At 32.4% G+C, this 23,105-nt stretch overlaps 1 protein-coding gene across 5 annotated transcripts in view; it reads left to right on the forward strand.

Annotated features, from left to right (window-relative positions):
- Trappc8 (trafficking protein particle complex subunit 8) overlaps positions 1-23,105 on the forward strand; it is a 91,401-nt gene that overhangs the window by 15,739 nt on the left and 52,557 nt on the right. For 3 of the 5 annotated variants that reach the window (XM_026400741.2, XM_026400743.2, XM_026400744.2), the window contains 9 exons: positions 1,826-2,000; positions 4,509-4,662; positions 7,238-7,331; positions 8,008-8,267; positions 8,705-8,820; positions 9,560-9,710; positions 10,891-10,991; positions 14,423-14,528; positions 21,923-22,054. In XM_026400741.2, coding sequence (XP_026256526.1) covers positions 1,826-2,000; positions 4,509-4,662; positions 7,238-7,331; positions 8,008-8,267; positions 8,705-8,820; positions 9,560-9,710; positions 10,891-10,991; positions 14,423-14,528; positions 21,923-22,054 — 1,289 coding nt within the window. The remainder of the gene's footprint in view (positions 1-1,825; positions 2,001-4,508; positions 4,663-7,237; positions 7,332-8,007; positions 8,268-8,704; positions 8,821-9,559; positions 9,711-10,890; positions 10,992-14,422; positions 14,529-21,922; positions 22,055-23,105) is intronic. The other 2 variants (XM_026400742.2, XM_026400745.2) reach the window with 1 other exon arrangement.

The following is a 23,105-nucleotide window of genomic DNA, read 5'->3' on the forward strand; positions in this document are numbered from 1 at the left end:
TTCTTTAAAATTTTTTGTAGCAGAGTCTCCTAAGTTGCTGAGGGTCTTGCTAAATTGTTCAGCCTGGCCTTGAACTTGCAGTCCTTCTGCCTCAACCTTCCAAGTCGCTAGGATTATAGGTGTATATCACTGTGTCCAGTGAGAAATTATTTTTTATTGATGATATATCAAGTTTTTGTTATTGTTATTTTGTTAAATGGCATACCTGATGTATAATTGCTATAATAAATTAGTTTTTGATTTATTTTGATTATAAGACTTATATTGCTTATTATTTTTCTAACTTGAGTATATCGTGCTTAATTAAATTTTTTTAAAATTTTAATTTGTTATATAAGACAATAGAATGCATTACAATTCATATTACACATATAGAGCACAATATTTTATATCTCTGGTTTTACACAAAGTAGAGTCACATCCTTCGTGTCTTCATACATGTACTTAGGGTAATGATGACAATCGCATTCCATCATCTTTCCTACCCCTATGGCTCCTCCCTTCCCTTCCCGCCCATTTTCCCCTTTGCCCTGTCTAGAGTTCATTTAATCCTCCCAACCCCCTCTATCTCCCCAGTGTATTATGAATCAGCATCCTTAAATCTGTGAAATCATTCAGGACTTGTTTTTTGGGGATTGGCTAATTTCACTTAGCATTGAATTCTCCAGATCCATCCATTTACCTGCAAATGCCATGATTTCATTCTTTTATTGCTCAGTAACATTCCACTGTGTATATATACTACAATTTCTTTATCTTCATATACTGAAGGCCATCTAGGTTGGTTCCACAGTTTAGCTATTGTGAATTGTGCTGCTAAAAACATTGATGTGGCTGTGTCCCTGTAGTTTGCTGTTTTTAAGTCCTTTGGATATAGACCTAGGAGTGGGATAGCTGGGTCAAATGGTGGTTCCATTCCAAGTTTTCCAAGGATTCTCCATACTGCTTTCCATATTGGTGCACCATCAGTGTATGAGTGTGCCTTTTCCCCCACATCCTCGCCAACACTTATTGTTGTTTATATTCATAGTAGCTGCCATTTTGACTGGAGTGAGATGAAATCTTGGAGTATTTTTGATTTGCATTTCTCTAATTGCTAGAGATGTTGAACATGTTTTCATATATTTATTTATTGATTGTATATCATATTCTGAGAAGTGTCTGTTCAGTTCCATGGCCCATTTATTGATCGAGTTATTTGTTTTTGTCATGTTAAGATTTTTGATTCTTTATGTATTCTAGAGATTAGTGCTCTGACGTGCATATGGTAAGAATTTGTTCCCAATTAGTAGGCTCTCTGTTCACCTCACTGATTGTTTCTTTTGCTGAGAAGAAGCTTTTTAGTTTGAATCCATCTCATTTATTGATTCTTGATATTAATTCTTGTGCTATAGGATTCTTATTAAGGAAGTTGGGGCCTAATCCGACATGATGGAGATTTCGGCCTACTTTTTCTTCTAATAGATGCAGTATCTCTGGTTTAATTCCTAGGTCCTTGATCCACTTTGAGTGGATGAAATTCACTGAGGCAGAATGGAGATAAGCATGATGTACAAGAATCTGTCATTATGTTGATAGTTATATAATTTTGATATTGTCTATTTTAGGAATTTCCTCTTGAACATGTAAATAACCTAAAAACTCTGAACAAAAAATCTTTAAGATTTAGAACTTTGAAGATTTGGAGAAATTATTTTGTGCTTGCAGTGAAAATCTATGAAATCATATTTTTTTCTGGTTGGGAAATATCTCCTTAAAGTTTATCTTAATAAGATGATCATATTCTGCAATAAGTGATAATTACCTTAATAATATGGTTTACAAGGTATGTTGGTAGCATCATCTAATGAAGTTGAACCTATGGAACAGTTTTCAAAATTGTCACAAGAGCAGCATCGGATTCAGCACAACAATGATTACTCCTACCCTAAGTGGTTTATACCAAATACACTAAAATATTATGTACTTTTACATGATGTAAGTGCAGGAGATGAACAGAGGTAAGTTTTATTTTTAATTTTTTTTCTTATTTAATGATTTAGCATTAATTTGGACATGGCTTGTTTAAGTTTTGGATTTTTTTTTACATAAAAAGTAAAAATTTGTTGTAGTATAAATTTATTAATAATAGAATTAGTTTTATCTTTTTTCTGGAGTTACATCCAACAACTGAATCATTTAATGTAGCTTTCATATATTTACCCAAACTCTCTTCAATAGCTATCTCTTACATAGTCTTTGTATATAAAACACTTGAGGTTCTATACCAGTAGACCTTAATTGTTATTTCTTACATTATGTAAAATTCTTTCTCATTTCTTTTCCCTGTTCCAGTTTTGCCTTTAACTTTTCACTGTCTGCTACTTATAGGCACCTCGGTTTTCACTGTTTCCTCTCTTGTCCAGCCTTGGTTTTCTTCACATTCTCAAAAACATCCAAACAGCCAGGTGTGGTGGCACACGCCTGTAATCCCAGTGACTTGGGAGGCTGAGATAGGAGGATCACAAGTTTGAGGCCAGCCTCCGCAGTTTAGTGAGACCCTCAACATCTTGTGGAGACTGTGTCTCAAAATAAAACATTAAAAGGACTGGGAATGAAGCTCATTGATAAAGTGCCTCTGGTTCAGTCCTCAATACCAAAAAACAAAACAACAACAACAACAAAAATTCAAGCATTTTTTTTTATGTTTCCTTTAATATTCATTATTAGCGATTTGCAGTAATACTTCTACCTCTGGGATTCATGAATCAGTTGTATTAAAAAAATAAATTCTTGAAAAATAAATATTAAAAGCAGTTTTTTTTTTTAATTTGTAGTTTATTTTGGTCTTTTTTTCAAGGTGTGGATCAAATTAATCTGTTGTTTTATTATTCCAATGTAAGTGCTGTACCACTAAGCCATGTCCCCAGCCCCTGTTATTCTGATACTTCGGTACCATTTAGGATATCTAATTTTATAATAATTTCTTACCTGTGTTCTGAGCACAAACCATTATTCATTGGGTGCTGGGTATTGAGCCTAGGATCTTGGGTATGCTAAGCACATGTTTTACACTGGGCTACATCCTTTGCCTCATTTTTAAAATAAATTAAAATAAATTAAGCTCAATAGAACCACAGAATTACTTTGAGGATTGTCTTTAGAATTTTTGGAAATGTCTGTAGCCTTATTGGATAAAGAATACTATTTAAATAGTAATAATTTGAACTATATATTAAAATTAGTTTCTATGAGTTCTGTAGGGTTTATATCTTATGTATTAAATGGTGGTTATAAGGATATTTAAGTAGTAATTGAAGTAATTAGATCAGTGGTTTTATTTTTAGTGGTATCATTGGTACAGTGAACTGGAGTTTGATTTATTGAACTTGAGTATGTATATACATATTTTTATATTTATATAATTTTTAATTAATTTTATTAATTTAGACTTTATAGAGTATGATATGATTTAGTTGTTTGCTCGGCTTGGTTTGTGTAATATCAGCATTTGCAGTTGAATAATTCAGGTTTTTTTTTTTTTTTGGTTCCACTCCCAGGATAGCTGATTAACTAAAAAACACCCATTTTAACTGGTTTAGCCTTGTGGACCCAAAAGTTCATTTCCCATAGTTTGTATTATTTGCTTCTTAGGCCATTTTATAATTTGAATTGAATTATCTTACCTGCGAGAGCAACCTAGTACACTAGTATATTTAGTTTTTTTAAGGTATGTAATCAGAATTTATTTTGTCGCATCTGAGAAACAGCTCATGGATTCATCTACTATAAATTTTGTAAGAAAAATAGGTGGATTTTATGTAATAAATGCCTTGTTTTCTTCTACTTCTTCTGAACTGTGTCCTGTTTTGTAAGATTTTGGAGGTTGATCCCCCCGCCCCCCTCGCTATTGCCCCTGCTGGATTGAACCCGGACAGTTCACTTCTGAACTCCATCCCCAATCCTTTTAATTCTTTATTTTGAGGTAGGATCTTGCTAAATTGCTGAGGTTGGCCTCAAATTTGTGATCCTCCTGATTTAGCCTCCCTTAAGTAGTGGAGATTATAGGCATGTGCCACTGTGCCCAGCTAATTTTCTATGTTAGCACTTTGGTTTCTTGAAAAATGTTCTCTAAGAATTCCTTCAGGTTCTATTCCCTGAAGACTAGTCCCCTCATTGAGAGGAAGCACTGCTGGTTTATGAGTTTAAGCTGGGTTGGTAAATAATAGTGTGTATTGTCTCATAGAAAGCTCAGAGGTGAATTCCTGTAAGGAAATTCTTTTTTTTTTTTTTTAGTTTCCCCAAACTAGTTTGATCACCTAGATTTTCTTTTGAGTAACAGGAATCTTTCTTTTGAATAACAGATTTTTTACTCCATGGAACCTACTTTGGTAACTCCACTTTACTATTTAATCCTAATTTTGTTTTGCCTTTTTTTGAGTATTATTTTTATATTAAGATCTTTTATCTAAAGTCTGCTCCCCAATTACTATGATGCTTTTTCTTTTTTCTTTTTTTTAAAAATTCAGAGCTGAATCAATTTATGAAGAAATGAAACAGAAATATGGAACTCAGGGTTGCTATTTGCTTAAAATTAATTCTCGAACGTCAAATCGAGCATCAGATGAACAGATACCAGATCCTTGGAGTCAGTATCTCCAGAAAAGTAGTATTCAAAACCAGGTATATGTAAAACAACAACAACAACAATAATAATAATGAAGCAAACCACAAAAGTTGTATTTCAGTTTTATGACATAATAGTATAAATGTAGGATTTTTTATGTTTTTTTTTAAAACTGGTACAGTTACTAATATTTCGTGGAATCTGGCTATCTGCTGTGAGCTTTTAAATCAGATTCAAAAGCTGTTTTTAACCAACTGCAACTCTTCTCAGGTGTATAATAGTGTTAATTGCTCTTTTTTCTTAAAAGATTAAAAATGAATTACACAATGAAAACTGAATTAGTTTGGCTAGACATAAATATAATAGAATTTTTTACTTGTCCATTAAATTTATTGTAAATGCTCACAGTTATTATCCACATGCTCTGGGGTTACTGTCTACATTTTCAACATGATGTTCTTTTGGATTTTGGAGCTCATGCCTTTTAGTTGGGTGAGCTTTTCCTTCTAAGCTTTCCTTTGGTTTCATTTTCTTCTGAATTTTTAGGAAGTGTTATTTTTCTTCCCTCACTCCTTTCTTAATCTATAGTCCTGGACTTAATTAATTTGTCTTTTGACCAAAGTGGGTAGGAGTAAGGTTTTAAGTGTTTTCAAACATCTAAGTTTATAGTTGTATGCCCTTGGTAATAGGGAAATGCAAGTTCCTTTGCTTAGGTAGATAATCAAAAATGATTTTTGTTTAGAAGGAAAATAAGCTGTATTTTGTGCTCTTTACGTGACATTATTTTAAAGACATCAATTATAAAATGAAGTATTGATCTTCTAATTGAGTATTGATCTTCTAATTGAATATTGTTTAAAGATTTATTTAAGTTGTTTATATAATATGAAATTTTTAGTCTAGACATTGTGCTATTCCAATATTTTACTCATTTAAATATTGAAATGATTGCTAACCTTCTTTGAGATATGTTGGGGAAAATTCTTTAGGCAAAAAAGAACCAGTTGTAAACAAGTTTTTTTTCTTTCTTTTTTTTTTATTGTTCACAACATTACAAAGCTCTTGACATATCATATTTCATACATTAGATTGAAGTGGGTTATGAACTCCCAATTGTACCCCAAATGTTAACAAGTTTTGAGTTTTAAAAATAGCCTTTCAGGGCCATCCTCAGAATAGAAACAATACTGAAAGTTTTGATTTAGAGTTTAGCCATGTAAAGGGAAATGTAAATCAAGTTGTCCTGTTTGAGAACTTTTAATGGAAGACAGAGGTATCAATCTCCGATCCATGTTATAATTTCCTTTAAATTTATGAAGTACTGATAGCACTTGCTATCTCCTTAAGTAACCAGTTGTATTTCAGAACAGCTTGAAGTTGAGGGTCAACCTAACATTTTCACTGTTTGTTCACATTGGTCCTTTTGTGGGGGGCATATCAGTTTTTCATTGTCAGCTTTCAAAATGTAGAAGGATAGCTCTCTGTCCCCTTTTATATTTTTCTAGACTAACTATACCCAGTTTTTTGGTCTTTCTCAAGAGGTTGTTTCCGATAGTTTCCTGAAGAAATTATAGTTTACATATTTTCTTCAAAGTGTGGCACTCAGAATAATTTCATATTTACTGTTCTCATGGAGTAGCTTGTGTATTTTAATTTTACTTTGTTGACTGAGAAAGCAGTGCCTTTGTACCAGTGAACTTTGTACCAGTGTATTTTGCATTTGATATTTTTTCAAAACACTTGAATATATTCATAATCCACTCAAACATGCTAGCACTGTGAACATGACTTAGGAGATTTTACACTCCTTTGTCTTTTTGCCCCGTGACTCTAGTAGTCCATTCCTTGCCATCATTCCTTTAGATTCATAGACATTCGTATATACCTATATAAATATCTGTGTATATTCATATGTGTATATATATATATCTCACATGTAAATAAATTGAGATAGAGGTCATTTAAATTCAGAAGAATTGGACTAGTAAATTGAGTGGTGAAGAATTTAAAACTTTATCAGAAATGCCTTTATGGCTATCACATCCCAACTATCTTTCTTTCAAATTCTGCTCATCAGATATTCCAAGAAACCTCCTCTCACCACTTCTGGGCTTGTTCATAATCTCCTTATAGGGGGTTAATTCTAATAGTACTGTGTATTCAAAATACTTTTTATCTCCACCATCCACCCCCACCCCATCCTGGACTGTTACTTAATTCTTAATTAAGGAGTTAAGTGGATTGGAGTGTTAGAATAAAATACATAAGGCTGGGTATGGTGGTGCATGCCTGTAATCACAGCTACTTGAGGGGATCACAAGTTCAAGGCCAGCCTGGGCAACTGTTTCAAAATAAAATAAAAATAGAGTTGAGGAATGTAGCTCAGTGGTAGGATAGTTGTCCAGCTTGATTGAGGTCCTGGGATCAATTCCCAGTCCTGCAAAAACAAACAAACAACAACAACAAAAGAACATGGAAGAAGGTAGAAATTTAGAGGACTAGAAGAAAAGACTATCATTAGCAAATAGATGAAGCCAATGGTTAGCAGAGTAATCATACTTGTTGATGGATTTGGTGGTATATTAAACATGATAAAACGATTGTTAATGCTGTTTTATTTTATTTTGCTAGGAATCATATGAAGATGGCCCTTGTACTATAACTTCAAATAAGAATTCTGATAGTAACTTACTTTCATTGGATGGATTAGATAACGAAGTCAAAGGTCTTGATATACTTTCTCTGAGTTCTCTTTTGATAGAAAACATATTGTTGTCAAAGCATGCTAACCTTTATAGATAAAAGATGGGGAAATTTTTGTAAAACAAAAAGATAATGAGCAGGTTAGCTTTTCTTCTGAAGTGTTTATTGAATCCTTTGAGTTTGATTTTTGACCTTTAAAGTTTGTTTTATAAGAATAATATATCAGTTTTTTTAAAAAAATATTCGTGGAAAGCAAGGGAAGATGTGATGTACGACATTAATTATTTCCCCAATTTAAATGATTTTGAGAGCTGTATTTCTATATTTTTAATTACAGTTTTGGTAATAATAGCTCTAAATATTTTTTGTTGTAATTTTTCTTATGGCTTAGTTGTGATATTTTAAAATAATTCTTTATATTAATTTAAAACTGTTTTTCTTTATTTCCCAATTTACCTGAATTCTTAAATTTCTATTACATGTAGCAAGTATAAGCTCAAACCCTTTAAATGTAGGGGTGAAAATGTTAACGATTAACGATTAAATGTTAATCTTAGACGTCTAAGGTGTATGGAGAGATTGTAGGGTTCCATTTTTCTGGGTTTTTTTTCTTTTTTAAATTTAGCAGAGTGGGGTAGTAGTTTTCCCATTTTCTCTTGCATTCTGAGAGTAAAAGAAAGATTTTTTTTTTTTTTCAGTAGATGGCTTACCAAATAACTTTAGAGCTCACCCACTTCAATTGGACCAATCCAGTGACCCTTCTAACAGTATTGATGGCCCAGATCATGTAAAATCTGCTTCATCATTACATGAAACAAAGAAAGCAAATACTGGAATAATTCATGGTGCATGTTTAACACTTACCGATCATGATAGAATTCGACAATTTATACAAGAGTTTACATTTCGGGGCCTTTTGCCACATATAGAGAAAACAATTCGGCAATTAAATGATCAGGTAACACTTAACTTTTTGGATTTTATTTTTCAAATTTAAGTAAATACTAAAGAATGTAATATAAATTATTTAAAGAATTTTAAGATTTTTGTTTTGCAGTAGGCCATTGTTAGGATTTACTGAAATTACTATCAGTGATGAAACTCTGTTCAGTCCTAGAAGAAACTTATTCATTTTCAGTTTTTTACCAGCATATTAGTTTGTGTGTGTGGTCCTGAGAACTGAACCCAGGGCCTCATTTGTGCTAGGCAAATGCTCTACTACTGAGCTACATTCCTAGCTCTTTAGGTAGTTTTTAAAGAAAAAAATCAGTGTTATTATAATCATTATTTACCCACTACTAAAGCTTTTTAAAGGTTATTTAAAAATTTTTTTGTATGTAAACAAAAAATATTAAATCCTTTTTATTTGTCAACATATTTAATCTTTTTTCTTAGCTAATATCAAGAAAAGGTTTGAGTCGATCTCTATTTTCTGCAACTAAAAAATGGTTTAGTGGCAGTAAAGTTCCAGAAAAGAGCATTAATGAGCTGAAAAATACATCTGGGTTGCTGTGAGTAAAATATTGCTGTTTTAATCTTTCCTGTTTTTTGTTTTAACTTTGTCTAGTGTTTGATTATGTGTTGTCATGCAAACAATAACTACCTTCATAGTTTCTTAGTTTCACAGTGTCAAACATTCAGGTAGATAAGAGCAGTGACTGTAAGTTAGTTATTTAATTTTTAAAAATATGTAATTTGGACATCTAAAAATAAGCTCTAAAGATAACTGGGAAAGTCACTTTGTTTTGAGACTGTTTCCCTATTTGCATGAAGATGGAATTAGATTAGATATTCCCTTTTGTATCTTAAAGGTTGTAGTCTATGATTCTAACACGTGGCACATATTTAGCAAATTTTGTTTTATAAAAAATCTTGTTTTAAGGGAGAATAAAATTAATCCATTTGGATTTTAATTATTTTTCCTGATGTAATTCCTGGAATTAACCATTTTATTCACTTCATAACTTTATCATGGAGAAAATACTTGCCTGCTGTTAAGAAGTTCCCACAGTTATAAATTAAATAAACTAACTTTTTGTTTCCAAATAGTTCTGAAACTTGACACTCTTCTTGGGAAGAATTCTTGTTAAAGAGAATCAGTTTTCTTCATATTCTGGATAGTCGAATAGCTTGTTATACATTTTATATTTAATGGAGTTGAGTTTAATAAATTATGTGTGTGTGTGTATATATATATATATATATATATATTTTTTTTTTTTTTTTTTTTTTTACTTATTGTATATACAGGTATCCACCTGAAGCACCAGAACTTCAAATCAGGAAAATGGCTGACTTATGTTTTTTGGTGCAACATTATGATTTGGCTTACAGTTGCTATCATACTGCAAAGAAGGATTTTCTTAATGATCAAGCAATGCTTTATGCAGCTGGTGCCTTGGTTGGTATTTATTTATTTATTTTTTTGCTTTGTGGGGAATTTAACCCAGGGCCTCATACATGTTAGACCAGCGCTTTACCACTGAGCTACATCCCCAGCTCTTGTTTGCATTTTAAGAAAATAAAAACTAAATGTCTATATTCTGATGTATACAGACTTCCTCTCCATAGAAGTACACCTCTAGCCTTGCATAGCATTGGGCTTAGTGCAGACTACACTTTTTCCCATGTTCACCCTACATAGTAGTTTTGCCTGTTAGGAGGTCCTTTTCTTTGTCTCCATCTCTGCCAGGATTTACATGTTGGTATTTTTTATATTCCCTAAGATAACCTCCAGTCATGCTAAGCTGCCTTTCTAGATTATGTAGGTCACCTTCCAACGTGCCATTAAATAATTTTGCTAGTGCTTTGATTACACAGATGAATAGGCCTCAGAAGGACTGTCCTAACCATATTTTTCTGAGGTTTATTACTCTTAGGGCAGCTTGTACAACCCCAGTTATTTTCAGGTATACATATATCATGTTATAGTAGACATGCCGTTATTTTTTACTGCTAATCTATTTCTTTCATATAGCTGCTATCTCTATTTAAATAGCTTAGAGGTAATATTTATCAGATAATAGATAAAATTGGAAAAAAGATACAGTCATACGTTGCACAACAAGGTTTAAGTGGACTATGTTGGTGTCATATTAGCATATTGCTTTAAAAAATTATACCACCTAGTAATATTGTAAACCCATTATGCTGCCCATACTACAAGGAAACACGTGAGTGCAATTTCTCAAAACGTATCCTTGCCATTAAGTGATGCATGACTATATTGTCTTTGTATAATTCCATCATTGGTCTGTTCTGTGCTCTTGGAAAAACTGGGAGGAGGTGTACCTGAAATCTTAAGCTAAGTTCACTTGATGTTTTATTTACATCAAAACCCAAAGTTAACTAGGTCTTCTTGGAAATCTCAGTTAAATATTTAATTAACGACTTGAATTTGGAGAATTTTAAGATGAAAGCATATAAATATATTTTTTGAGTCTGCTTTAAACTATGCAATTTATTTATATGTACAATAAGAAATTCTAACAAATTTCATTCTAATTTTTGAGCTTCCTGAATGCTAAATTATAAGATTTTTTCTCCTTTTGAAATAGTGTACATTTTGTCTTTTCCCTTAGGAAATGGCAGCTGTGTCAGCTTTTCTTCAACCAGGAGCACCCAGGCCATACCCTGCTCATTACATGGATACAGCAATTCAAACATATAGGGATATCTGCAGGTAGGTGACTATAATATTTATATTTTGCCCATTTAGAGGTAAATTTAACAGTTTTTAAAAAAATTTATATTTTGACATTTATATTTTTAATTATAAATAGTTCTTTTTTTAGACTCTCACGTTAATGTAGTGAGACAAATTGAGGTGAAAAAAATTAATATTTTATTACTACGTCTTTCCTATTTGGTTTTGATTAGGAATGTTTAGCTTATGTTATATTGAGGGTGCATTATATTGTAGGGACATTTCTGAACATACCTACTATTAAGCCAGGAATTAGCTATTTTGAATTTTCCTTATTAATTAAGAGTTAAGTAACAGTCCAGGGTAGGGTAGAGGTGGGTGGTGGAGATGAAAAGTATTTTGAATGCACAGTACTATTAAAAGTATTTTGAATACACAGTATTATTAGAAGGAGATTATGAACAAGCCCAAAAGTGGTGAGAGGAGGTTTCTTGGGATATTTGATGAGTAGAATTTGAAAGAAAGGTAGTTGGGATGGGATAGCCATAAAGGCATGTCTGGAATTGTGATTTTTAGAAATAATGTTGTGGTTGCATCATTATTAGTGAAAGGATGTAGAGCTCTGTCTAGGTCAAAGCAATTATATATTTGGAAAGTGTTGACTGATAAATTTGGAAAAACAGTTTAATATAAATTAGTGTGAGGAGGGTTTATCATTTATCATGATTATTCTTAAGCTGTAATTAAGATGTATATAGTAGTAAATGGGAGATTATTGAGTAGAGCCTTGACATTATAAAAGTTATTTTTCAGAATGATCAATCTGACATTTTTTTTTTGCCTTGTAGTGCTGGGGATCAAACCCAGGGCCTTGCTTACTCATTTTAGGCAAACATTCTACAACTGAGCTACACCCCACCTTCTTTATTTTTCTATTGTAGAATGGATGCATTGGGGAAGAGAGAGATACGAAAGCCATTTTGAGTCCTATAATGTTTATCAAGTAGAAGTAGTAATTGTAATAGCAATATGTGTACAATATATCAACATTTCTATTTTTCAAAAGTTAATGTTTAATTGAGTGTTTGGTACCTCAACTCACTATGTCCAAGTAATTTACACTTCATTTAATCATTAAAACAAACCTATAACATGGTAGGTGGTGTTATTTCTACTTTTTAAATAAGGAAATGGAAACTTCAAAAATTTAATTTACCTAAGGGTATAAAGCTAATAAGTGGTAGAACCACTATCAAATCCTACCTTTTATACATTATAATCTATTCAATAACATATTTATAGGTTTTAGCAGAAGATATTGTAGCCCTGTGAAAAAGGAACTACTAAAAGGGATTGAGAGGAGAGATTCTAAAGGCAGAACTAGTACAGTGAACTACCAGAGAAACCAGAATAGGGAAAGTTTCAAGAAGTTTGAATATTTGTTCTCTGAATAGATCTTCCTTGTCTTTATGAAGTATAGAACTTGTGGAGATACGCATGTAGAATGCTGCAAAAGAAAAGACTGTGTAGTGACCTAGGTAAATGTTGGCAATCCTTTCCACAACAGACTATATGTGTTTCTGAATCCCTATTTACTGTTATGCATTATTTACCTTATAATCCTCATTCTAAATTGTCATAGCTGATAAGATTTTTCAGCAGTTTAGTAGTTGGGATAAATTAGAAACATTGTATCAATTACATGTAGCAATTTTAAGAAGCTCCCTGATCTTGGAAATATTAAAAAGTAAATAAATTTTCTTCAAATACAGTCAGCACAATATTTAGCATTGTAATGCCCTCTTAGAATTCTGTGTTCCACTTTTGAATTGATGAGATTCTATTTCTCTTATAAGACTTTTCTTGAATTTTTTCTTTTGGCTACTGGGGATTAAACCCAGGGTAAAAGCATGTGTTGGTGCACACCTATAATCCCAGTGTTTCGGGATGTTGAGGCAGGAGTATCGCTAGTTCAAAGCCAGCCTCAGCAACAGCAAGGTGCTAAGGAACTAAAACCCTGTCTCTAAATAAAATACAAAATAGGGCTGGGGACATGGGCTCAGTGGTCGAGTTCCCCTAGTTCAATTCTCAGTACCTTCCTCCCCCCAAAAAGGCGTGTGCTGTATTACTGAGGTATACCCCCCACCCTTAATTTTTTTTTCTTTCATGAAGCCATCCTTCTCTCTCCTCAAAACACAATATAAATCAGTTATTGACTGTTTATTCTCTTTTGTATCAGTTTCTACTTTTAATATAGAATTGTGTCCTAGAAATATTTGAATTCTCAGCACTTCACTCTGCTGATACAATGTTTTGTTTTGCTTTTTTTGTGTGTGTGCAAATTAAAAAAAATTGCTTGAATTGACAGATTATTTTAATAAAGTCCTGGACTTGCAGCCATTGGCAAAATGGGTAAGGAATAAAAAATAAATAAAAATTATAGTGTTAAGACCTGAGAGATTTTATAAAATTCATTTAAGAAAACTAAGTATTATATATGAGCAATACTGGTAAATAGAAATTAAGTCTTTTTTACTCATTAATAATCTTAGGTATTTATAAATTCTAACCCTATATATAAAAAATTATGTTTTGTAGAAAGTTTATGACAAATCACAAATAATTTGAGACTAGTAAATTTTATTCTAAAAATATTGTTCACAGTGGCATTCCATAGTGGGTTTGAGTTAATAAGCTTTGGTTGTTATTTTAAAGTCAAGTAAAATTCTGATATAAGGAATAGAAGTTAAAAGAAAAATCTTTCGCTGTTATTTTCCAAAGAAGGACTCAATCTTGTCATTTCACAGAAAAAATGTTTTCATTTAGTTTATTGTTTTTGAAAATGAATAATCTAATTCTAGACTTCTGATATAGAAGTCCACAAAGAAAAACCAACTGATTAGGTATTTTTACCAAAAAAAAAAAAAAAAAAAAGTTTGACTTGGATCACTCAGGCAACTCTGGTCCTTCGCTGTCTCCAGTTTAAACACATTACAGTGGTACTACCATAGGGAAAATGTCTAAATAGTCCTATAAGTAGCCAGTAACTAGAGTTTGCAGTGAGAACCAAAAAACAAAAAACAAAAAACAAAACAAAACAACAAAAAAAACCCAAAAACAACAACAACAAAAAATATTGTTGACATGCTTATATTCTTTTGTGTTCAAATCAGTTTTTGTTAACTGGCTATTCGTTCATAGTTACCAAGTAAATTCTAGCTTTTTTACACACAGGAATGGTAATTTTGCATTGTATTCTTACTACAAAAATTTGTGATTAATAAAAGTTAGATGAGTTATGGGAATTCTGTATTTTTTTTAACACTTTTTTAATATGTGGGTAATAAGGATGTAGACTGTTTTTACTCAAAGTCTATAATTGTAATCTTTTGCTGAATATATGTTAACTTTGATGTGCTAAGGTATTGTTATTGCTGATATTATTTTTCTCATTTATTTTTCTTTAGGAATATGGTATTGGCTGAAAGATGTGTATTGCTTAGTGCCGAAATTCTAAAAAGCCAAAGCAAATATTCAGAAGCTGCAGCTCTCCTAATACGGTTGACTAGTGAGGTACTGAAACTGTGTAACATTTGATTTAATATACATTATTTTGTAAGCATGTATCTTTTTTCATGAGAAGGTGTACAAAACATAAAATTAGGAGCAGCATCCCTTTGGGATTTATAACATAGCTTTTTAAGTTATTTGTTGAATTAATTTTAAGTATAATTTTTATAAATTGAATTTATTTTATTTAGACATTTTAACTCCACACTGTATTATTATTAACCACAAATATGTATTGGGCATCTCCTATGACTAAGGTTCTATCTTATATGTAATGGTTTTTAAAACAACATGTATGTGCATCATTCCTCAACTTTAAAACAATATCCACTGAAGAATTTTCAATCTTGTTTACAATTAGTATGAATTTTTTTTTGGTACTGGGGATTGAACCCAGGGGTGTTTCACTATGGAACCACATTCCCAGGCCTTTTTATTTTTTATTTTGAAACAGGGTCTCACTGAGTTGCTTAGGGCCTCACTAAGTTGCCGAGGCTGGCTTGGAACTTGTGATCCTCCTACCTCAGCCTCTTGAATCGCTGGGATTATAGGCATGTGCCACCGCACCCGGCTAGTATGAACTTTTAAAGAAAATCATCTTAATTGTTTAAAAAATTTTATTATGAATATTTCAAAACTGAGAAATGTAACCCATTTATAGTTGCTATTGAAGGTTATACAATAGAATTATTGAATTGCTTTCACTATAGATGTGTAAAGAACGGTAGTATTCTTTCATAGGTATGGTTAAAGACATTTTGTAGAATACTCAAGAACAAAGGAACATAATCAAATATGTATTTTACCCTTTAAATTATCACTGTTCTGTTTTCACTCTATACAGTTTTAGGACAATCTTGTTCACAGTTGTGATTTTCATGCTCAACCTATTCCAAATCCTGACTTCTTGAATTTTAGATTAGTTTGGCCACTTTAAAAATGACATATCTACTTAAATGTTTTCAAGACATCTTAAGTTAAAATATCAAGAAATTCAATTTTTTTTTTTTTGTGTGTGTGTGTGTTTGTGTGTGTGTGTTTTGATGCAGAACTGGGAACAGAACCCAGGGCCTCATGTAGGCTTGCAGTCTAGGTCAATACTTTACCAGTGAACTATCATCTCAGCCCTAAATTTGAAATTTCATATCTGATGTTATCACCAACAAACTCTGTTAGTTCTAGCAGAAACTCCTTGAAGTACTCCTGTACTCATGCTTCCTGTTAGTAATACAGTGGTGTGTGTGTATGTGGGGGGGGGGGGTTCATTTTCTTAAATATATTTTTGATTTTATCTCAAAATGGTTTACTAATCTCCTACTCCCCCAAGTCCTAGTTCTCATCCTTAATATCTTTTATCTGGACTAGGACTTTTTTCCTTTTGCTTTACTAAATTTACTTGTTCTTCATTAGTCCTTTATTAGTCATGTCTTTCAGATAGTCTTTCCCTCTACCGTAGGTCTCCTTTCTGCTCTCTCACATAGTGCTATAAAACTTGACTTGTTCTGTTGTATTATATTGGAAGTTATATCTAAGCTGTTAGCTGCTTGACTGCAAGGAATTGGTCTGCCCTGTATATTTTTATCCCTGGTAACTAACACTTGTCTTGGCACATGGTACTCTACAAATGTTTGTTGACCTGAATTAGTAAGTCCCTTCTAAGAAGAGGGGTTTGAATGTGTTGCTCTGTTTTTCACACTAGGGATATCAGTGAATATAAAAATTAATGGTCCAGGAGCTTGAATAGAATTTTTTTTTCTTGCTTAAATGTTTTTAATTGCCTTTCTACCTGCATATGTAAATAAAATTTCTTTTTGGGGTACCGGGGGTTGAACTCAGGGGTACTTGACCACTGAGCCATGCCCCCAGTCCTTTTTTGTATTTTATTTAGAGACAGTGTCTTACTGAGTTGCTTATTAGTGCCTCTCTATTGCTGAAGCTGGCTTTGAACTCACGATTGATTCTCCTGTCTCAGCCTCTTAAACCACTGGGATTATAGGCGTGCTCCACTGTGCCCTGCTAAATAAAATTTCTTTAGAGTAAATTCTTCTGCCTGCATTTTAGCCTTGTTATTTTCTGTTGTTCTTTTCAACTCTTGTTTTCAATTTTTTTTCTCAAGTCCATTTGATTTATTTTGTCATGAAAGTCTAGAAAATCTATCACTGTCATTTACTGCTGTAGGGTAGTGGGTGGGAGCAGGTACTTTGATGCATTTTGCCAGAAGTTGTGATTTACAGTGGCTTGTTCTGCTATAGTTCTCATATTTTCTTGTGACAAAGATTACTAGGCATAATGTGTATAAAATTAATATTAAATCTTAACTAGTAATTTATGTAATGGCACACTTTGCTGTGTGTATTTTATTAACTAGAAAGGCTATATTATATCTTGAAAAACATACTTGTCTCAAGAATAGAGAATATAATCATATACTGTTGATATAATTGAATTGTGTTCCCTAAATTTTTGCCAGTACCAAATGACAGCTATAAGACTGGGTGAAAAAGTTGTGCTTTGAGTTGATTTTTTTAGAACTGCAAATTTATGGACAGATTATTGTTTTATGCTTTTGGATTCTCAGAATTGCAGTGCACAGCCTAGTCTAATGGGGAAAAAAATATCACGTTTACCACCATGTAGCATAATATATCCAAATTTGGTATTTTGAGACATCCCTACTATCTGTCACTACATTTAAATATCTTACTTTTTTTGTGTGTGTGTGGCACTGAGGATTGAATCCAAGGCTTCACATGTGCCAGGGAAGTGCTTACTACTGAACTATATATTCCGAACTACATTTAAATATGATAAATCAGTTTTAGACATAGTAATGAAAGTGTTTTGGGGGGGTGCCGAGGATTGAACTCAAGGGTGCTTGACCACTGAGTCACATTCCCAGCCCTATTTTGTATTTTATTTAGAGCTGGGTCTCACTGAGTTGCTTAGCACCTCACCATTGCTGAGGCTGGCTTTGAACTAGTGATTCTCCTGTCTCAGCATCAGGAGACATAGGATTACAGGCATGTGCTACCATGCCTGGCAGAAGTTTTTTTTAAATAAGTTTTTTTCATCTTGGAAGCATCTGTTCCTGTAGGAAATTGATCAGCTGATAGTACCTTCCCTAGTAACTTCACAATTATGTGAAGAAAAAAAAATCTTAAAATATTAGATCCGTTATTTGTTTGAAATTTGATTCTATGCAGTAGCTGCAACAGATGCCTTTATCAACTTTTTTTTAAATTTATTTTTTAGTTGTAGTTGGACACAATACCTTTATTTTTTATTTGTTTTTATTTTTATGTGGTGCTGAGGGTTGAACCCCAGTGCCCTCGCACGTGCTAGGTGAGCACTCTACTACTGAGCCACAGCTTTAGCCCTCAACTGGTTTTATGGAAATATTTATTGAGGTCTTTTTTTTAGTCTCTTTTAAAGTTGCTATAATAATACAATAGACTAGGTAATTTATAAACAGTATGAGTTTATTTGGCTTATGGTTCTAGAAAAAGGGAAGTTCTTGGCACTGGTACCTGGTGAGGGTCTTCCTGCTGCCTCATCCCAAGGTGAAAAGCAGAAAGGCAAGGGAGTATGGGAGCAAGAGGAAAAGAGAGGGCTGAATTCACTTTTATGACAAATCTAATTTCCCAGTCACCCATACCTGTGATAATGACATTAATTAATTAATTTATAAGGCCTCTTGTGGCTGAATGACCATTTATTAGGTTCCACATCATATCATTATTGTAGCAAGTATTACATTTTCAACATGTGAGCTTAAGGAGATGGGGGATACATTCCAACTATAATGAAGTCTGTGCTTCAGATTTTTTTTTCAATACATATCCTCATATTTTAAGTTACCGTTGCCTTTTCAGATTTTGTTAAAATTATCTCTTGACTGTGGCAAAATTTTCCTATGCTGAAATTCTTGCCAAAATGATATCACAGGTTTCTTTTTCTTAGTTCCTCATATTGCACATATGCTAGTCTTACAGATATGAACTATTTTAAAACTTTATTTTTCAATTCATTCAAAGCCTCCACTTTCTAGATAAAATCATCCTTTGATTTCTCATCCATCAATATCAACAACAGACTTTTTTTAGGCCCATTTTATCTTTTCAGAACAATGTTTTTACTATTTTGGGTGTCACTATAAGAGAAGCTAAAGTGAGATATGAAAGTAGAGTATTCAGCATTGCAAACTGATTCTTTCTCAGTCAATAGTCTGTTGCATGTAAGAGTCAAAATTTTGTTTCAGCTAAATTAATATCTGATGTAAACTTGCAGGTCTCTCTTGAATTGGTTAGTTTTTGAGTGTTAAATTTGAGAATTCTTGGGTTTATTATTGCTAGTTCTCAACTGAATCATCTAAAAACCATCACAGACACCCAGGGCATATTCCTTATTTATTTATAATGAACAGGATTCTTGTCTGTCCTACTTTTGCAGTTTAGTGAGGCTTTATAGGAAATTAAAAATAGGTATATATATTTATACTTTCTGTGCACATATTCATATGTTAAGAATAAACATATGGAACTTAAAGAAAAGCTGTGAAACTATTGAAACCTAAACAAAGTTCTGAAATAAAAATGTTAGTTAGAGGGAATTATATCTTCTAGATATTAGAATGTATTAATGAGGCTACAGAAGTTAAAACTGTTTACATTTGATAGGAACAGACACATTAATGGTATAGGATTGGAATTTCATACTGCATATGATTTAAGGTATCATTTAAAAATCAGTGGAGAAAGCTAGGTTATTTATAAATGGTATTGTGACATCAGACAAGCTATTTTGGTTGGATTCCTATTTGTTTTTATATGATGACATATAAAAAAGAAACCAGTATAATACAGAAGATACACAACACATACACATGTTATTTATCTTGAAGAAAATACTAAGAGAACATTTTTAAAAATCTGGTAGTGATAATATCCTTTTTTAGTTTGATGCAATATCTTGAAACTATAAAAGCAGAAATAGTGCACTTTAAACTCTTTCATGTTAAACTGGGAAACTCTTTCATGTTAAACTGGGAAACTCTTTCATGTTAAACTGGGAAATAATATTTATAAAATGTATGATAAAAGACTAAAATTGACCAAGTATCCAAAGGGCTGTGACAAATATGAAAATCCATTTACAAAAAGATATTAACAGGCAATGCACAGGAAAAATACCAAGGCTCCCTAAATGTATAAAATGATTAATAGCCTTACTATTACAGGAATATATGTTAAGGAGCAGAGGTGTCATTTTTCTTTTATTAGACAAAAATTTTTAGAAAGAGTTTTTGACTTAGTGAAGTGAAAATGTGAACTCTTGTTGATGAGAGTATATAATGGTACACTTTTTTTGATAGCAGTTTGGCTGCATTGGTCCAAATTTGAAATATATGCATGGCTTTCATTAACTTAGTGGTTCTACTTCCAGAAATCGATCTAGTAAAAATGTTTGAATAATTAATCAAAATGGTTTTATAAAGATACTTATTATTTTTTAGTAATAAAATGAAATAATAATTGGGGCTATATTAAGTTTTGGCACATTTATATAATAGAATACAGTGTAGATTTAAAAGACATGAAAGATGTAGATGTTTTGGAAAGATGATATTAAGTGAATGAACCTAAATATGTATTAAAAATGTGTAGTTTTAAAAAATATATATATTAGGCATATACATATACATATATGGAGAAAGATACACACACACTAAACCTATGAATAGTTGTTATTTCTGGCAAATGAGATAAAGCATGGGATGGGAAAGAAAGACGTTCACTGTTTTCTTTAAACATTCTTTAGCCGGGCATGGTGGTGCACGCCTGTAATCCCAGCTACTTGGGAGGCTGAGGCAGGAGGATCACAAGTTCGAGGCCAGCCTCAGCAACTTAGTGAGGCCTTAAGCAACTTAGCGAGGCCTTAAGCAACTTAGTGAGACCCTGTCTCAAAATAAAAATAAATAAACAGATAGATAAATAAATAAATAAAAGGACTGGGCATATGGCTCAGTGGTTAAGTGCCACTGGGTTAAATCCCCAGTAGCACCCTCATTCCCCCCCCAAAAAATCTTTGAAAAAATATATTTTAATAATTCTTTTAAAGTAATGATTTTCCTTAAAGTAAAATTTATTCCCAAGATACCCCAAGTCATTCTGATGCAAATTTTTTGTTAAGAATCATTCCTGATTAAGAATCAATTCCTTATTTTTCTACTTAATAGATTGGATATTAATTTCTTAGAGAAATCATCTGATTGATTAGTTTTTTTGATGAGGAGTTTGAAGTAATAATAGCTGCCAGTTATTGAATACAATCTAGGTGGATTCCTCAAATGTGTTTAAACTCTAATATTTTAGGATTGCTACAGAGCTAGTTTATAATAATGGTCTGTGAACACTTTTTGATGTAACTATAATTTGTTTAAATTATTGCATTTAAAGTCAATGTTTTCTGTTTTCAACTTTCCCTGGGGAAAATAATGGCAGCAGAACACATGGAAGGGCATGGTAAGTTCAGCTTGAGAACAGCTGAAAACCTAGAGAAAGTTTCGGTGAAAACGTTGTTGATACTGAATCAGCAACCTTCAGCACTTTCTCAGTTCTTTATAAAGTGATGACTTATTTAAAAGGTTGTTTTTATATAGTGATTATGTTAATATAGTGTGCAGTTTTTGTAGTCATTGTGTTTGTAAGGGTCAGTTGAAGCAGAAACTGATTTGAGTTGTACTATTTGCTAATGTATGATTGGTAGGTGAAGAGAGACTATTTGAAGATCTTCATGACTTTTTAATGAAAAGCAGTCATTTAACCCTCTCAAATTATAGCAAAAATTGAGGATTCCTTTAAATACAAGAAAACTACAGAGAATAAAATAGTAGATAAGATTATTTTGTAATCTGTGCACATTCATTTGTATCTTTTTTTATCTTGGATAGATAGAAATATGCCATTAGAAGTCACAGACTAATTTCTGGAAGAAATTTGAGTGATCTAAGTCCATTTTTTCTATGCTTTTGTTATTTTACTTTATATTTAACCAGTATAGCTGTATTAAATTCCCAGTTTCTGCCCCTTTTGGGGGGCATTTGGGAAGAGATTACAGTTCTTCAGAGATTTGTTACATGGTACATATTATTATCAGGCATCTGCTTACGCAAAGCAAAATAATTCATGGTGAAAGTTTTGGGTTTTGGCTTTTTAAGTGAAATTTGTGCTTTTTGGAAGAAAACAAACAAAATTGATTTGCCCCTTTATCTCTGTCCTCATATATTCTTAAGTTAAATTTTGGATATGCTATTTGCTAAGAGCATAAATGCTTGTTTTTTAACCAGTTATCTTTTAATTTTGTGAAACTAACCATTGTTTCTTCTAAACATTCAATAGGATTCTGATCTTCGAAGTGCACTTCTTTTGGAACAGGCAGCACATTGCTTTATAAACATGAAGAGTCCCATGGTTAGAAAATATGCGTTTCATATGATATTGGCAGGCCATCGGTTTAGTAAAGCAGGACAGGTGAGTGTATTTTATTTAAAATGAAAAGGCTCTATTTATTTATTTTAAAACATGTCATTTGTCAATTTTTTATGATTTAAAATTAATCGTAAAAGCTGAAATAAAACTTTGTTCTGAATTATTCTGTTGGTAAAAGTATAGCATTTGGGGCTGGAGCTACAGTTCAGTGGTAGAACACTTGCCTCGAAGGTGTGAGGCCTGGGTTCGATCCTCAGCACCACATAAAAATAAACAAATAAATTAAAAAAGATATCATGTCCATCTACAACTTAAAAAAAAGAGTATGGGTTTGGATTTAGACAAATATGGGCTTAGATCTTATTCTGTTCACAGTTTGACTTTGGCCAAGTTGCTTATCTTCTCTGAACCTGTTATTTTATTTATAAAATTTTGCAGTTTTACCCAAATTTTTAATGAGGCTAAATGAAGTTGTATATGTTAATGGCCAGATACACTGTGCATTCAAGAAGGGCTGAATGTTCCCTACTTGAACCTCTGGTCTTCTCTTCTATTTGAGAATGCTTTATAATGGTTATTGACTAAATTTCTAATGTGTTGAGTTCTGTTTCTTGTCTCTCAAAGCATTTGAGTTGGAGGGATCTTTATTTATACTGAGAGATTTCTATATCCCTAGTTGGAGAGAGCTTTGCTGGAGGGTGAGCAGCATTGAGATAATGGTTTACTATAAGTATAAATAGAGATGCGTATTGAATAATAATCTCTATATTACAGGAACCAGAAATTGAACATATACCCATAAAATCAACATGGTGTTGCCTTTTAAGGAGTTTTCCATCTAGTAGAGGGGAATAGGATTTTTAAAAATTTAGTTAATACTGTAAGTTTTTGTTGGTACTGGGGATTGCATTCAGGGACTCACATGTGTTAGGTAAATGCTCTACCACTGAGTTACATTCTCAGTCTTAATATGTTTTAATGAACATACTTAACGTTTTTACAAGTCTTTGCTAACAAAACTTGCCAGTGCTGTAAATGTTATTTCAAAGGTACAAAGAGGGCTGGGATTGTGGCTCAGTGGTAGAGTACTTGC

This window comes from Urocitellus parryii, chromosome 13 (assembly GCF_045843805.1).
Source record: "Urocitellus parryii isolate mUroPar1 chromosome 13, mUroPar1.hap1, whole genome shotgun sequence".
NCBI classification, from domain to species: Eukaryota; Metazoa; Chordata; class Mammalia; order Rodentia; family Sciuridae; genus Urocitellus; species Urocitellus parryii.